Here is a 17,138-nt window from a genome sequence, read left to right as displayed (position 1 = left end):
TTGAAATCACTCCATGGTTTCTTCAGTTGATTATGACACATAGTATATTTTCTTTGAAGCTGTTGAACAGGAAAAAGACTTTTGAGTTAATTGAAATACAAAAAGTATTATTTTAATGTTGTTGACATGGTGATGGACACCAGAAGTAAAGATCACCACACTGTGGTTGTAACAATATCAAACGGAACAGACTCAATTACAAAGTGATCTAGCCATTGGCTGATTGAGAACGCTTGTTTGAAACATATCATAGTCTTCAACCTTGTATCATGAAAATACAAATTTAAGGTCCTTTGTTAGCCTTACACTGTTACTACTAAAATTTGCCTTATTTTGTATGAGAGTGCTGCTTAAGAAGATGAAGTATCATGTGCTCAAATTTTGTTCATTTGTACACCAAAAAATTCCAGAGGTAAAGAGATTACATAAAAAATGATCTGTCTGGTCAGATTTTATCACCAGAAACTGTCTATCTTAACTGACATCAGTCATATGTCACAGATGATACAATAGTGAGGTTATATAATAGAGGTACTGTATCAGAGTTTCTATCTAAGATGTAGCCAGGCATCTTGTTAAATGTGTTCTAGCTAAGTCAGTGCTAGTTTATATTACTAAGAACCTACGTGTCAGAGTTTCTATCTAAGATGTAGCCAGGCATCTTGTTAAATGTGTTCTAGCTAAGTCAGTGCTAGTTTATATTACTAAGAACCTACGTGTCATAGTTTCTATCTAAGATGTAGCCAGGCATCTTGTTAAATGTGTTCTAGCTAAGTCAGTGCTAGTTTATATTACTAAGAACCTACGTGTCATAGTTTCTATCTAAGATGTAGTCAAATATCTTGTTCAATGTTTTCTAGCTAAATCAGTGGTAGTTTTTATTGCTCTGTGATATTACTAAGAACCTACATGTCATAGTTTCTATCTAAGATGTAGCCAGACATCTTGTTAAATGTGTTCTAGCTAAGTCAGTGCTAGTTTATATCACTAAAAACCTTCGTGTCATAGTTTCTAGTGTCATAGTTTGTGGCCAGACATCTTGTTAAATGTGTTCTAGCTAAGTCAGTGCTAGTTTTTCTTGCCCTGTGATATTACTAAGAACCTACGTGTCATAGATTCTATCTAAGATGTAGCCAGACATCTTGTTAAATGTGTTCTAGCTAAGTCAGTGCTAGTTTTTCTTGACCTGTGATATTACTAAGAACCTACGTGTCATGTTTTCTATCTAAGATGTAGCCAGGCATCTTGTTAAATGTGTTCTAGCTAAATCAGTGGTAGTTTTTCTTGCCCTGTGATATTACTAAGAACCTACGTGTCATGTTTTCTATCTAAGATGTAGCCAGGCATCTTGTTAAATGTGTTCTAGCTAAATCAGTGGTAGTTTTTCTTGCCCTGTGATATTACTAAGAACCTACATTGTCTACATTGGTATTTCAAGCAGATATAAATATTGTAAGTGAATTTGTAGAAGGTGTATAACCTGGACAGTGGTTAACAGAGATTAGCTGATTAAAGTATTTACTCTAAGCTGTTCACTTTCTACTACAGTTTTCTCTGATGATAAACCCCTTTTGAAATAAGCTCAAGTATATAGAAATGATATTGTGGTAAATATAAACAAACTTGGACATAAAAAAGGACAATTGGTAGGGATTACCTGCTTCCATTCATTTCTTGATTATGTGAACATAGTTTTGTTGAAGTACTTGTAAATCACAAAGATTTCGTGAATACTTTATTTTGTGAACTTACCTCAGACATATAATACTATGATATATACTTATTTTTTTTCGCTTTTGTCTGAGTAACGGCACTTTATACAGTCCTGTTTCTATTAGACTTTGTTACACTCACATTCAGTTTTGTTAATGTTATTGAATTATTGTGTAAACTAGAATTCAATACTATGTTTGTATAGCACTGTCATGGCTGTGATGTCAGTTAGGTATCATAGCGTGCATATATAGACAGGTCTTTACCATTTCTCTTATATTACGCTGACAGTGGTAATCACAGATTGGTAAAATTTTATAACAACGTTTTTACCAGAAATAGACAGGCAGACTTACTGATGACCATATTTTGTATGTAGAAAACCATGAAACTTTTTTTAATGTGCATGTGAAAAATATTTTTTTTTTTTTTTAATGGACCATCAAAAATGTTATAGCATTACTAGATACCATAGTATGGTGTTTTTGATGCTCCTTCTTTGTCTGTCAGTAATTAAGTTATAGCAGCAGTAGTTGTTTAGTTCTAAATAAGACTATCAGAAATCAATCACATTTACAGTAAATCTCTGACTACCTCTGTGTGTGACGACTGGGTCATACGAGGCTCAATGGTACCTTGATCCATACATAAGACCTTCAAAATTTGAATGACATTACGTTTATTAAATCATTGGCGTTTTATCCCTGTGTTACCATATACAGCAATTGTTTAAGTATTAAACTAGCCAGTAGTATTGGCAAGAGGTGATCATTGTACCTGACAGGTAAATCAATAGCGAGAAGTTTACATAGAAACGAGCATTGTACGGGGCAGGAGCATATATACACACTACCTATATCTCTAAACTGAAAATGCATGTGTACCATTTCACAAAGTGACTTGATACTACCAAGAGGACCAAATTAACACTTGCCCCTTATACAGGTAAAAAAAACATGTGTCTGTGCCTGATGTTATAGGTGTGTAAGCTTACAAGCTCTCTGTTAATTGTGACTTATATTTTCTCCATGGATTATCATATTGACAGTGCCATAGGAGACATCAAGATCCTCGAGGTGAATCAGGAGGGCAAGTACGTCCGACTGTCAAACGACTCAGAACAGGTAAGTGTGGATACATTTAACATTTATACAATTGGATAGGAATCTTCAATCATGTCATATCTACATTGTCGGTGATCTGTTCTGACAAATGTTTCTGACACTTCTGAATTAATTAATCGGCTTTGTTTCTGAAATTAATTTATTGTTATAATGTTAAAAGTACTCGTTCAGCATGTGAACATTTTGATTTAATCAATTGAGTTTAAGTGAAATAGAAAACAAAGAAATGCCTTTTTCTCCCTCAATTTATTACATGAAAATTCATAATTCAGATTTTAGCCTAATTTGACTGTAAAAATGGACTGGAAAGTTGTTGTTAGTTATGTGTTTGTAGATGTTTTAAATCTAGGATCATTGGTGATCCTTACTTGCAGAATATTTTATACGGCTTGTTGATCTGATAAAACGCTAGAATTTAATATCACTTGTAAAACTAATAGCATTCATCGGTCCATTTACTATGTTTAAATCTCCAGTAAAATTGAGATAAAATTTCCAATATATGTCCTCACCATCTATATATGTACTTGCTGGTCTTGTTTCCCTAGCGACTTTAAAGTCATGTGAAATTTCTGAAGTAAGACATTTAATTTCTCCTTCAATGTGTGGTTCAAATGAAAAAATATATACGTAAATTTCAAACGGGACAACTTTTTAAAGTGGAATATTGTGCTTCTGGTACATTTTTCTGGCCCCTGTGTATACCTGGTACATTATTCTGACCCCCTTGTGTATACCTGGTACATTATTCTGGCCCCCTGTGTATACCTGGTACATTATTCTGGCCCCCTGTGTATACCTGGTACATTATTCTGACCCCCCTTTGTATACCTGGTACATTATTCTGGCCCCTGTGTATACCTGGTACATTATTCTGGCCCCTGTGTATACCTGGTACATTATTCTGGCCCCCTGTGTATACCTGGTACATTATTCTGGCCCCTGTGTATACCTGGTACATTATTCTGACCCCCCTGTGTATACCTGGTACATTATTCTGGCCCCTGTGTATACCTGGTACATTATTCTGACCCCTCTGTGTATACCTGGTACATGATTTTGACCCCCTTTGTATACCTGGTACATTATTCTGGCCCCTGTGTATACCTGGTACATTATTCTGACCCCCCTGTGTATACCTGGTACATTATTCTGGCCCCTGTGTATACTGGTACATTATTCTGACCCCCCTGTGTATACCTGGTACATTATTCTGATCCCTGTGTATACCTGGTACATTATTCTGACCCCTCTGTGTATACCTGGTACATTATTCTGACCCCCCTGTGTATACCTGGTACATTATTCTGACCCCCTGTGTATACCTGGTACATTATTCTGGCCCCTGTATATACCTGGTACATTATTCTGGCCCCTGTGTATACCTGGTACATTATTCTGGCCCCCTGTGTATACCTGGTACATTATTCTGGCCCCCTGTGTATACCTGGTACATTATTCTGACCCCCCTTTGTATACCTGGTACATTATTCTGATCCCCCCTGTGTATACCTGGTACATTATTCTGGCCCCTGTGTATACCTGGTACATTATTCTGACCCCCCTGTGTATACCTGGTACATTATTCTGGCCCCTGTGTATACCTGGAACTCCCCCTGTATAATTGTATTCTGTGCCTATGTTTACCAGATATGGTAGGATTTAAGAGACCAACACTACAAATGTGCTGTTTAATCCTATACCACATGTTGTATTTTGTTTTCCTTACACAGGGCACATCTGCTATTATCAATATGACATGTTAACTCCTCAATTCATGTAATTTTTTCCCTTTAATGCCCAGTAAAGGATTGTAGATTTGTCTATTGTTCTCCACAATAGCGCTACAGTCTGTTGAGGATATTATATGAATGACGGCCGGCCAGGCTGATTGCCTGACACAGTCAAACAATTACACAAGGGACGAGATATTAGTGGGAACATTCCTAAATTACTAAACAGCTTATAAACTTCACCTTATTGGTTTGTGTTAGGGAACATATATATTGACTTAACTAAAATTTTAAACAGGTTTCTTTATAAATGCTTGAATTTCTTTCACATCTTTAATTTATTATATTAGGTTGAATGAAATAGATACAGAATATGAATGTATGAATGTGAATACACTGTTCTTAAAACATGTTTTAGGAAAATGTGGTATTATAAATTTGATGTGACTTTGACAAATATCACTCACAATTAAATTTCCTTTTTTTTTCAAGAATAGAAAATCTTGCAATGTCTTACTATAATAATGGTATAGTAAATTAAAGGTTAAAATTTCCAATATTGATAACTATTATTGTCAAAATATGTTCATTTATAAGTCATTGCTTTAATATATTATAATAGCTTAATGTTACTACATTACTACAGGTATTGCGTTAATGTCTTCATGTTTCAGTTCTATCAAACGTCATACTTTTCTTAACATTTTTTTTACTTACTATAAAATAGTCCTAAACAGTATACTTTTTGTAGCAGAAAAAATATCTATACTGAGTAAACACAATGTGTCATAAGGATATCAATATTGTATGGACTTTACTATACTTATCCAGGAGACAGAATTTGGAGGGTTTATGATACAGCAGAACGTTGGAGGACATCCAGTAGCTGTTTACAGATTTCCTGGCCGCGCTAAATTTCCCAAACAATCAACAATTACTGTGTGGTCAGGAAGTAACGAGGCAATCCTACACCAACCCCCTACAGACTACGTGTGGAAGGAGCAGACTAAGTGGGGTACTGGACCTGAGTGTACCACCATCCTGTGTAAACCTAACGGACAGGTAGTGTTTCAGTCCTGTATATATATAATACCTCGTAACACAAAGCACTATTACCAACTAAGTGGGGTACTGAACCTGAGTGTACCACCATCCTGTATAAACCTAACGGACAGGTAGTGTTTCAGTCCTGTATATATATAATACCTCTTAACACACAGCACTATCACCAACTCAGTGGGGTACTGGACCTGAGTGTACTACCATCCTGTGTAAACCTAACGGACAGGTAGTGTTTCAGTCCTGTATATAACAATACCTCTTAACACGCAGTACTATTACCAACTAAGTGGGATGTTAGGCCTGAGTGGACCAGGTAGCTTCTCAGTCCTGTATATCCACATTATGTCTAAACACATCAACAAAGTGTAGCTATGTTTGGGGTTTACCACTGTCCTCTACAAACCTGATGGATAGGTAGCTTCTCAGTCCTGTATATCCACATTATATCTAAATACATCAACAAAGTGTAGCTATGTTTGGGGTTTACCACTGTCCTCTATAAACCTGATGGATAGGTAGCTTCTCAGTCCTGTATATCCACATTATATCTAAACACATCAACAAAGTGTAGCTATGTTTGGGGTTTACCACTGTCCTCTATAAACCTGATGGATAGGTAGCTTCTCAGTCCTGTATATCCACATTATATCTAAATACATCAACAAAGTGTAGCTATGAGTTTACCACTGTCCTCTATAAACCTGATGTATATCCACATTATATCTAAACACATTAACAAAGTGTAGCTATGGCTAGAGTTTACCACTATAAACCTGATGGTTAGGTAGCTTCTCAGTACTATATCATATAAAGATGATTTATATAATACATAGAATATCTTAACACACACCACAATCTACGGTTATGGTAGTTGATTTATATTTCTGAACAAATATAATAACTAAAATGTCGGAGTGTTGTATACATTGACAATGTTCAGATAAACAGCTGGTGTTTACATTGTCAAATATCATTGTTTATATTGTAGAATATCACTGTTTACATTGTAGAATATCATTGTTTACATTGTAGAATATCATTGTTTACATTGTAAAATATGTAATAAGCATTGTCAACTATCATTGTTTACATTGTCAACTATCATTGTTTACATTGTCAAATATCATTGTTTACATTGTAGAATATCACTGTTTACATTGTAGAATATCATTGTTTACATTGTAAAATATGTTATAAGCATTGTCAACTATCATTGTTTACATTGTCAACTATCATTGTTTACATTGTCAAATATCATTGTTTACGTGGTTGACTTTCATTGTTTACCTATAAGGCTAGTGTTTACATTATCATTATATATTTTGCAGGCTATTGCATGGACTACAGCAGCACACAGATTTACCAGAAACGCGTTTGAAGATACACGACCGAACTCCGATTTAGACGACTACCAAGGTATGTCCAGATTTCCATTAGAACCAAAAAACAAAACAAAAAAAGTCAACTCCCCCCACAGGAAGATTTTGGGTTTTAATCATTTTAATTCATTCCTACTGTGCCTTTTAAATTTATTAATGTTTTATATGGAAATATTTCTATTTGGCTTGGCTACATGGAATATCCAGGGAAGGATATGGGATTTTTTCCCTGATTCAAATTTACATTAAAAGGTGTAAGAGGTAGACATTGGCTAGTGTGTTGTTAGTGTTACACAACTTGGTGAGTTGTCAGTGTAACATGACTTGGTGAGGTGTCAGTGTAACATGACCTGGTGAGTTGTCAGTGTAACATGACTTGGTGAGTTGTCAGTGTAATATGACATGGTGAGTTGTCAGTGTAACATGACTTGGTTAGTTGTCAGTGTTACACAACTTGGTGAGTTGTCAGTGTAACATGACATGGTGAGTTGTCAGTGTAACATGACTTGGTGAGTTGTCAGTGTAACATGACATGGTGAGTTGTCAGTGTAACATGACTAGGTGAGTTGTCAGTGTAACATGACTTGTTTAGTTGTCAGTGTAACATGACTTGGTGAGTTGTCAGTGTAACATGACTTGGTGAGTTGTCAGTGTAACATGACTTGGTGAGTTGTCAGTGTAACATGACTTGGTGAGTTGTCAGTGTAACATGACATGATGAGTTGTCAGTGTAACATGACTTGGTGAGTTGTCAGTGTAACATGACTTGTTTAGTTGTCAGTGTAACATGACTTGGTGAGTTGTCAGTGTAACATGACATGGTGAGTTGTCAGTGTAACATGACTTGGTGAGTTGTCAGTGTAACATGACTTGTTGAGGTTGTCAGTGTAACATGACTTGGTAGGTTGTCAGTGTAATATGACTTGGTGATTTCCAGTGTAACATGACTTTGTGAGTTGTCAGTGTAACATGACTTGGTGAGTTGTCAGTGTAACATGACTTGGTGAGTTGTCAGTGTAACATGACTTGGTAGGTTGTCAGTGTAATATGACTTGGTGATTTCCTGTGTAACATGACTTTGTGAGTTGTCAGTGTAACATGACTTGGTGAGTTTCCAGTGTAACATGACTTGGTGAGTTGTCAGTGTAACATGACTTGGTGAGTTGTCAGTGTAACATGACCTGGTGAGGTGTCAGTGTAACATGACCTGGTGAGTTGTTAGTGTAACATTACAGGGTGAGCTGTCAGTGTAACATGACCTGGTGAGGTGTCAGTGTAACATGACCTGGTGAGGTGTCATTGTAACATGTCTTGATGAGGTATTGTTTTACTCTATCTTGATGTTTGATGGCACTTTACAGTTGCCCTTGAATGACCCCATCATCTATTGACATTTTCTTGATATGACCTTTGCTATTTTGAGGACATAACAAATTAATGAATTCCATTCTATACTGCTGTATAAATGTGAGTTAGCATCTGAAATATTTAATGATTTGAATGTTTGGTAACCATGTAATCCTTGTCTATCAATACATGAGGAAGAATGAAAACGTTTTCTTGTTCACTACACTTGGAATACATATGATGATACTTCTTTGTTCTATTTATAGAAAACATGGAACCTGTCATGAATACTGACCAGGAAAGTTTAACAGACATGACTGTCAACATAAATGAACCACGACCAGATCCTGTATATTTACGCAGGGAGAAGCAAGCTCCACCAACACTAGCCCCGCAAAAACACCCACATGGCATCAGTCCTGGGCGAGAGTCCCACCCCCACTCTGGACAAGCCAGGCCTTTAACATATGGCAATGATAACAGTACCGTCAACCGTCAATCTCGATCTCAGACCACTCGTCCTGATCCAGTCCCAGGTGAGTGCACAAGTTCTGCTTTATAAAGCTTCCATTTTCTGTTTTAATTATGGTTTATTTTAGGGAAGTGTTATCTAGCCATTGGTAACTTTTGAGAGTAAAAATTGATGGAGAAGAATGTTTGTGTTGTGAGGAAAAACCAATGTAGATTTTTTTTGATGAGAGAGAATTAGATCCAGATGTTAAGATGGATGTGTAACAAATAATACATATATGATACAATTGGTGTTTATTGTGTAGGTCAACCTTATGCTGGAGCAGCAGCTCAAAAGATGGGAAGTGCACCACTGCGCAAATTTTCACCAAACCAGATGACCCGTGGAAATACAAATATGTCCAAACAATCGGTAGGTGTTAGAAGTGAAAGGAAATTCTCCCGATTGGTTTTCAATTTACAGCATGTAGTTTGAAAATTGTGGTAAATTTTTATCTTAAATTATTAATTAACATTGTTCTCCAATAGATTCTTCTATAGTTTTTTTTTGTTGATATCTTAGATTGAGATATTTCAGTTTTTGCTTCAGTTTATATTTAAATACTTTTAAGGTTGTTTTTTTTCCAAAAGCTCAAAGCAAATATTCACATTATTTAAGAAAGTTGTGTAATGAGCGAATGTTCTCTATAAATCTATTTTCTATATATCTCTTTTTTATGATCTTTATTTATCCATGAGAAAAAGTTCCCCCCCCCCCTCTGCCAAAAAAAAAAGATAAGCCTTCAAAGATAACAAACAACCTTAACAGTATATGGTGAATCCATGTTCACTTAGCACAGATGTATTTCAAGTATTTTATCACCTTGTCAATATCACACAGTCCTTTTGAATACTTTTATGTAAAATACTTCTATATTTGATTTAAGTTTCTAAGTCAGATTTTCTAGTCAAGCAGATGTACTTGTAATGTATTTGATAACTTTCCATGTTACTATAGGATAAAAAAAACTACTGATGCATGTTGCATGTTAATTAGAGCATGTCTAGATTTGTACATGTATGATGTCACTTCCTCTTCCCTTGTAAAGTCAAATTCAGAAGTCTTTCTGTCAGGGCTACTTAACTTCTTAGACTTCTGCGCAAACCGTCTGGGTTACTTAAACCTCTAGCTTCTTCAGTCAACTGTAACATTACTACTGTATACTGGAAATTTTCACCTCACAAAATACTCGTAAAATTCATATCCATGATGTGGTGAAATCTTTTTGTAATGTGCATAAATTGTCATGATATGTGGTGAAAGATTGGCTGAAGTGGACATTTCCAGGTATATAGTGTTTATTATGTTACTACAACAGTCTTGTCAACTGACTCATAAACCCATAAAACCAGTAGTGAATCAAAAGTTAATGTACTCAGAACCCTTCAGTATCTTTGCTGTATATAATACAGGTTACCAGTGTAGATGAAAGTTTTCTGTGTCACTGTTGACTTGTGTCTAGCTTGAAGGTTAATTTGTGCATTGATTGTGTTAATCAGTGTGTTATCCTTGCAGAATTTGACAAAACTAGTTTTAATGTTTGATGTTTTGTTAACGAATCTCAGACGTTAGAAAGTTTGTGGTATATAAACCCCATCTGGTGAGGTGATGTGTGGGCTAATCTGCTTTATTGTCAAAATTCTTATAATCTTGTCCTTATTAACAAGCTTTGCCTTGTAATAATGAACTCAATTCTCAAAACCGTATTAGAGGAAAAGCTATACACTTAATCTTATGCTATATTCTGCAAGGATACATTGCTGAGATATGGTTTCCTTGGAAACAGAATGGTATCCATGGTTACTGCAGAAGGTGGTCTATTGGATATGTACTACCTAAAATAAGGAACAAAATGGATTGGTATAAACAGTTTAGTTATCAGAAAGGATTTGCTTCACCCAATAAGATATATTATTTTCCTTTAGACATTGATTTTCTGTTTCGAATGCTATAATTTAAGTTTAGTTTTGCTATTCTAATTGTGCTAAATTTATCCCCAGTCATTTTGGAACAGCTCATCAAGAAATAGAAAGACTGTGAGTTTTGCTTGATAAGCCGGACAAGCATTGTCACGGTACAGTCCTATATGGTACTAAGTAGCACGTCACTGAGTGTTGTAGACAGCATGCCATCACTGTGTTTATCACCTTGACGACTTGGTTACAATGGAGCCAGTGATAAATTAAACACTGTTATATAGTGTCAAACTGAATACATTAAAACTGGAACAGGAAGAGTTTTTGTTTCTAGAACAAAATGATTTTAATTTTTAAAAGCTTTTTGTCGAGACAGATAATTTGTTTCTTTCTGTGACATCTGGGACGTTAGAGATTTTGTAGAAAATTTCCTCCAATAAAAAAAAATGTTGGGGAAAACAAATAAAAATCAGAAGAGGGATCCATACAAAACATTTTATAGCTATAGGTATATTGATCTGTCAGGTTTTACTATCATCACATGTGGAAGGCCCTGAATTATTAACAAAAAACATCTGCACCTTTAAATGAGCACATGTGTAGCAATGTTCACAGGAATATTGTAGTAACCAAATAGTATATTGACCAATTTAGTAATACACAATATTACCCTCGTTAGCAGTCTTATTGTAAGATCTTATGTTTTGCCGCACTTTCAGAGGTCACAGTCCAGTTTCCTGAATTTCCTGTTGGCTTCTGCACCTGAGCACTGATTCTCACTGTAAACGTTTAACTTACCTATATCTAGCCTTGTAACCCCGTAACCGTGACAACTTGGTTGTGTGATAATCCTAACAACCATGTGAATGCATGACTTTGTGTTTTACATAAATGTGTGTATTGCCAGCCAAACCTATGGATGTTATTACATTGTGACTAATTTGATTAGTTTCAGATTTTGAAATTAGGTTTTTATTTCATTGTTATGGTAGCAAATAGATGAAGCATTTTTGTTGCTATGGTTACTTGGTGTTAGAAAGTCCTGATAGATAGTAACATATGTAACATATACGTCATCAACTCATTTACATTATTGGACATTAAAAAATAGTCTTTTATCAGGTACATTCTTTATTCTTGTCTGTTGATCACAAGGAACTTAAATTGATGGCATGGTTATATAGCTCCCTTGTGTTTTTTGTTATCATGGTTAAACTGTACTCTTATGTTCCTTTTAGTCTTGGTAACGCTGTTCCCCTGTGTCCCAGGTAGTCTAGGTTACACTGTACTCTGTGTCCCCTGTGTCCCCTGTGTCCCCTGTAGAATTTGATACATGGTTCTGTTGTGTCCCTTTTAGTCTTGGTTACACTGTACTTCTGGGTCCCTTGTAGTCTTGGTTACACTGTACTTCCGGGTCCCTTGTAGTCTTGGTTACACTGTACTTCCGGGTCCCTTGTAGTCTTGGTTACACTGTACTTCCGGGTCCCTTGCAGTCTTGGTAACACTGTACCCTGTGTCAATTGTAGCCTTGGTTACACTTTACCCTGTGTCCCTTGTAGCCTTAGATAAACTGTACTCTTGTCCCTTGTAGTCTTAGTTACACTATTCCCCTATTTCCCTTGTAGCCTTGGTTACACTGTACCCTGTGTCCCTTGTAGCCTTGGTTACACTGTACCCTGTGTCCCTTGTAGCCTTGGTTACACTGTACCCTGTGTCCCTTGTAGCCTTGGTTACACTGTACTCCTGTGTCCTTTGTAGCCTTGGTTACACTGTACCCCTGTTTCCCTTGTAGCCTTGGTTACACTGTACCCTGTGTCCCTTGTAGCCTTGGTTACACTGTACTCTGTGTCCCTTGTAGCCTTGGTTACACTGTACCCTGTGTCCCTTGTAGCCTTGGTTACACTGTACTCCTGTGTCCTTTGTAGCCTTGGTTACACTGTACCCCTGTTTCCCTTGTAGCCTTGGTTACACTGTACCCCTGTTTCCCTTGTAGCCTTGGTTACACTGTACCCCTGTTTCCCTTGTAGCCTTGGTTACACTGTACCCCTGTTTCCCTTGTAGCCTTGGTAACACTGTACCCCTGTTTCCCTTGTAGTCTTGGTTACACTGTACCCCTGTTTCCCTTGTAGCCTTGGTTACACTGTACCCTGTGTCCCATTGATTCACTGTGGAGTAACCAGATATAACTGTATGATCATGCATATCAACTTGTCTTAATTTGCATGCCATTTAAAGAATGTTTAATATTCCACGGTATTAACTAGCAGTATAACATCAGCTAATCAGTTACACCTTACACATTAAATGTCAACATCCTTTCCTGTATACTAACCATCATTATTTGGTATAACCAGAAGTGATTTTGATCAAAAGTTGCCTCCCTTTGACTAATAACTTACTGTCATTTTCAACTGAACCTTTTTTTTTTACTGTATACAGCTACATTATATACATATTCAATTTAACTATCACTGAAATTTTTCCTTTCTGATATACATTTTTTGGACAAAATGGAAAAAAAATGTCTGACTATAAAGCACAACTAACATTGCTGTATCAAGCCAGTTATCGCTATTATACAATAGTGAGATTCATCAAAGGGAGGAACATCTGATCTGGTCGGAGTTCTCTGGGTGACAAAATGACAAGGCACTGCCATTTTGTTTCTATTTTAGGCTGGTACTATCCGGTTTGGACCACCGACACCTTTCTTATCTCCCTTGCAGCAAGAGTTCAACAGCCGTTCCACTTCCCTTGTTCGCTTCACTAGTTAAATCACGAACTTCCTTAGGTGTGTTAACAAGTTTTCATCTTAATACTGCAAAAGTGTAAATAATTAGTAGGAAACAAAAAGACAGATTGACAGAGTAACTTTGTAAGGGTGCATTTTGGCTGAGGCTAAGTTCTGTAAACAATTTTATCATGTGAATACAACATCAGAGTAACTTTGTAAATTTTGTTTTCTGTAAAGACAGATTGACAGATAACTGCTGAGGTTAAGTTCTGTAAAGACAGATTGACAGAGTAACTTTGTAAGGGTGCATTTTGGGTGAGGTTAAGTTCTGTAAAGACAGATTGACAGAGTAACTTTGTAAGGGTGCATTTTGGGTGAGGTTAAGTTCTGTAAACAATTTTATCATGTGAATACAACATCATAAATGATTTTGACGAATGTTTGTTTTTATCTTCAATAATAGTGCTGTGGTTAAGTTACAGAAACAGGGGTTTGGAACTTTAACATATTAAGATAACTAGAGTTCAGTACCAGTTTTTGTTTGCTTGGCCTTGACTTGGGTGACAGGAGCTCTCCTTATGTTTGACCATTCAGGTACTATGACTTATGATCATATCCCTACAACAGGTATCACTGTTATTCTGGAGTTTATCCTCGACCCTGATCTAGTTTGCTGTGCTCTGCCATATGTATGTCTCATAAGATTTTGAGTTTAACCTTGAATAGTAGTTTGCAGTGCTCCATATTTCATTACAAGATTTTGTGATGTTTGGTTTGTCTCCTTGTGAGAGTGATTTTTACACCCAGTGTGATTTGCTGCTAGATTTTGAGGACATTTCACAAACAATGAAGTTTAATACCATACCATTGATTTATATGTTTAATACCAGACCGAAGGCTTTATTGTTGAAAATAGTTCATACAATATCTTATTATGATTTTTAAATGTCAACTTTTCAAGAGATCATGAAACTATTGTACCTCCTTTCATCCTATTCTATACAATGATTCATCGCAGAAGTGTTTTTATTTTTCATTATATAATGGATTAGTGCAAAAATAGGATAAAAATGACAGAGTGGGTGATATATTGCAGACGGAGTGTTTCACAGTTTTTGTAAGCTATATTCAGCTAACTAAAGTGGACTAATTTGATCTTAAAGACAGTTTGCTTCTTTCTTCAAATAATCCAAGAAATAACAAAAAGATATTTCATGTTAAGAATCTGTTCTCTTCTCTTTTCAAGGGTTGGTCTTTTTTTATTTCATTTACTAAACAAAATCAGTTTCTTTCGACAAATCATGTCAGCTTTTTAACATACAGAGTAGAATTACTTGTCTGGAGCATTGAAATTTCCACTGATCTGGAGTTGACATTTATAGAGATATAATGTACATTCATTAAACTCATCAGCTTGGAGGGGTTTACTTCCATTGAGAAGTGTTAGAATGAAGGGTATCGCTCCATTAGTATTGTGGTTGTTATACTGTCAATAGCTAGTGTTGTAGATATTGTGGTTGTCATAATGTCCTTAGCTACAGTGGGTAGTGTGGCTGTTATATTGTCAATTGCTAGTGTGGCTGTTATACTGTCAATAGCTAGTGTGGCTGTTATACTGTCAATTGCTAGTGTGGCTGTTACACTGTAAATTGCCAGTGTGGCTGTTATACTGTCAATTGCTAGTGGGGCTGTTCTACTGTCAAAATCTAGTTTGGTTGTTATACTGTCAGAAGCTTCAGTGGGTAGTTTGGTTCTTACACTGTAAATTGCTGGTGTGGCTGTTATACTGTCAATAGCTAGTGTGGTTGTTATATTGTCAATAGATAGTATGGTTGTTACACTGTCAATAGCTAGTGTGGTTGTTATACTGTCAATAGATAGTATGGTTGTTACACTGTCAATAGCTAGTGTGGTTGTTACACTGTCAATAGCTAGTGTGGTTGTTATACTGTCAATAGCTAGTGTGGTTGTTACACTGTCAATAGCTAGTGTGGTTGTTATACTGTCAGTAGCTAGTGTGGTTGTTATACTGTCAATAGCTAGTGTGGTTGTTATACTGTCAGTAGCTTCAGTGGGTAGTTTGGTTCTTACACTGTAAATTGCTGATATGGCTGTTATACTGTCAATAGCTAGTGTGGTTGTTATACTGTCAATAGATAGTATGGTTGTTACACTGTCAATAGCTAGTGTGGTTGTTACTCTGTCAATAGCTAGTGTGGTTGTTATACTGTCCATAGCTAATGTGGTTGTTATACTGTCAATAGCTTGTGTGGCTGTTATATTGTCAATAGCTAGTGTGGCTGTTACACTGTCAATAGCTAGTGTGGTTGTTATACTGTCAGTAGCTAGTGTGGTTGTTATACTGTCAATAACTAGTGTGGCTGTTACACAGTCAATAGCTAGTGTGGTTGTTATACTGTCAATAGCTAGTGTGATTGTTATACTGTCAATAGCTAGTGTGGTTGTTATACTGCAAATTGCTAGTGTGGTTGTTATACTGTCAATTGCTAGTGTGGTTGTTATACTGTCAATTGCTAGTGTGGTTTTTATACTGTCAGTTGCTAGTGTGGTTGTTATACTGTCAATAACTAGTGTGGCTGTTACACTGTCAATTGCTAGTGTGGTTGTTATACTGTCAATAGCTAGTGTGGTTGTTATACTGTCAATAACTAGTGTGGCTGTTACACTGTCAATAGCTAGTGTGGTTGTTATACTGTCAATTGCTAGTGTGGTTGTTATACTGTCAATGGCTAGTGTGGTTGTTATACTGTCAATAGCTAGTGTGGTTGTTATACTGTCAGTGGCTAGTGTGGTTGATATACTGTCAATTGCTAGTGTGGTTGTTATACTGTCAATAGCTAGTGTGGTTGTTATACTGTCAATTGCTAGTGTGGTTGTTATACTGTCAATTGCTAGTGTGGTTGTTATACTGTCAATTGCTAGTGTGGTTGTTATACTGTCAATTGCTAGTGTGGCTGTTACACTGTCAATTGCTAGTGTGGTTGTTATACTGTCAATAGCTAGTGTGGTTGTTATACTGTCAATTGCTAGTGTGGTTGTTATACTGTCAATTGCTAGTGTGGCTGTTACACTGTCAATAGCTAGTGTGGTTGTTATACTGTCAGTAGCTAGTGTAGTTGTTATACTGTCAATAACTAGTGTGGCTGTTACACTGTCAATAGCTAGTGTGGTTGTTATACTGTCAGTAGCTAGTGTGGTTGTTATACTGTCAATTGCTAGTGTGGTTGTTATACTGTCAATAGCTAGTGTGGTTGTTATACTGTCAATAGCTAGTGTGGTTGTTATACTGTCAATTGCTAGTGTGGTTGTTATATTGTCAATTGCTAGTGTGGTTGTTATACTGTCAATAACTAGTTTGGCTGTTACACTGTCAAATGCTAGTGTGGTTGTTACACTGTCAGTTGCTAGTGTGGTTGTTTTACTGTCAATAGCTAGTGTGGTTGTTATACTGTCAATTGCTAGTGTGGTTGTTATACTGGCAATTGCTAGTGTGGCTGTTATACTGTCATAACTAGTTTGGCTGTTACACTGTCAAATGCTAGTGTGGTTGTTATACTGTCAATTGCTAGTGTGGTTGTTATACTGTCAATTGCTAGTG

General features: G+C 36.3%; 1 protein-coding gene across 1 annotated transcript in view; it reads left to right on the top strand.

The window, feature by feature from the left end:
* LOC132565720 (uncharacterized) overlaps nucleotides 1-17,138 on the top strand; it is a 47,045-nt gene that overhangs the window by 28,612 nt on the left and 1,295 nt on the right. The window contains exons 12-17 of the mRNA XM_060230423.1: nucleotides 2,762-2,837; nucleotides 5,402-5,632; nucleotides 6,961-7,048; nucleotides 8,625-8,894; nucleotides 9,135-9,241; nucleotides 10,870-10,905. Of these exons, the coding sequence (XP_060086406.1) occupies nucleotides 2,762-2,837; nucleotides 5,402-5,632; nucleotides 6,961-7,048; nucleotides 8,625-8,894; nucleotides 9,135-9,241; nucleotides 10,870-10,905 (808 nt within the window). The remainder of the gene's footprint in view (nucleotides 1-2,761; nucleotides 2,838-5,401; nucleotides 5,633-6,960; nucleotides 7,049-8,624; nucleotides 8,895-9,134; nucleotides 9,242-10,869; nucleotides 10,906-17,138) is intronic.

The sequence above is a fragment of the Ylistrum balloti genome, unplaced genomic scaffold, assembly GCF_031769215.1.
Source record: "Ylistrum balloti isolate Yb309-2 unplaced genomic scaffold, AGI_CSIRO_Ybal_v1 Utg369730, whole genome shotgun sequence".
NCBI lineage: Eukaryota > Metazoa > Mollusca > Bivalvia > Pectinida > Pectinidae > Ylistrum > Ylistrum balloti.
Note: the sequence above shows the minus strand (reverse complement) of the source record. Positions and strands in the feature narration are given on the sequence as shown.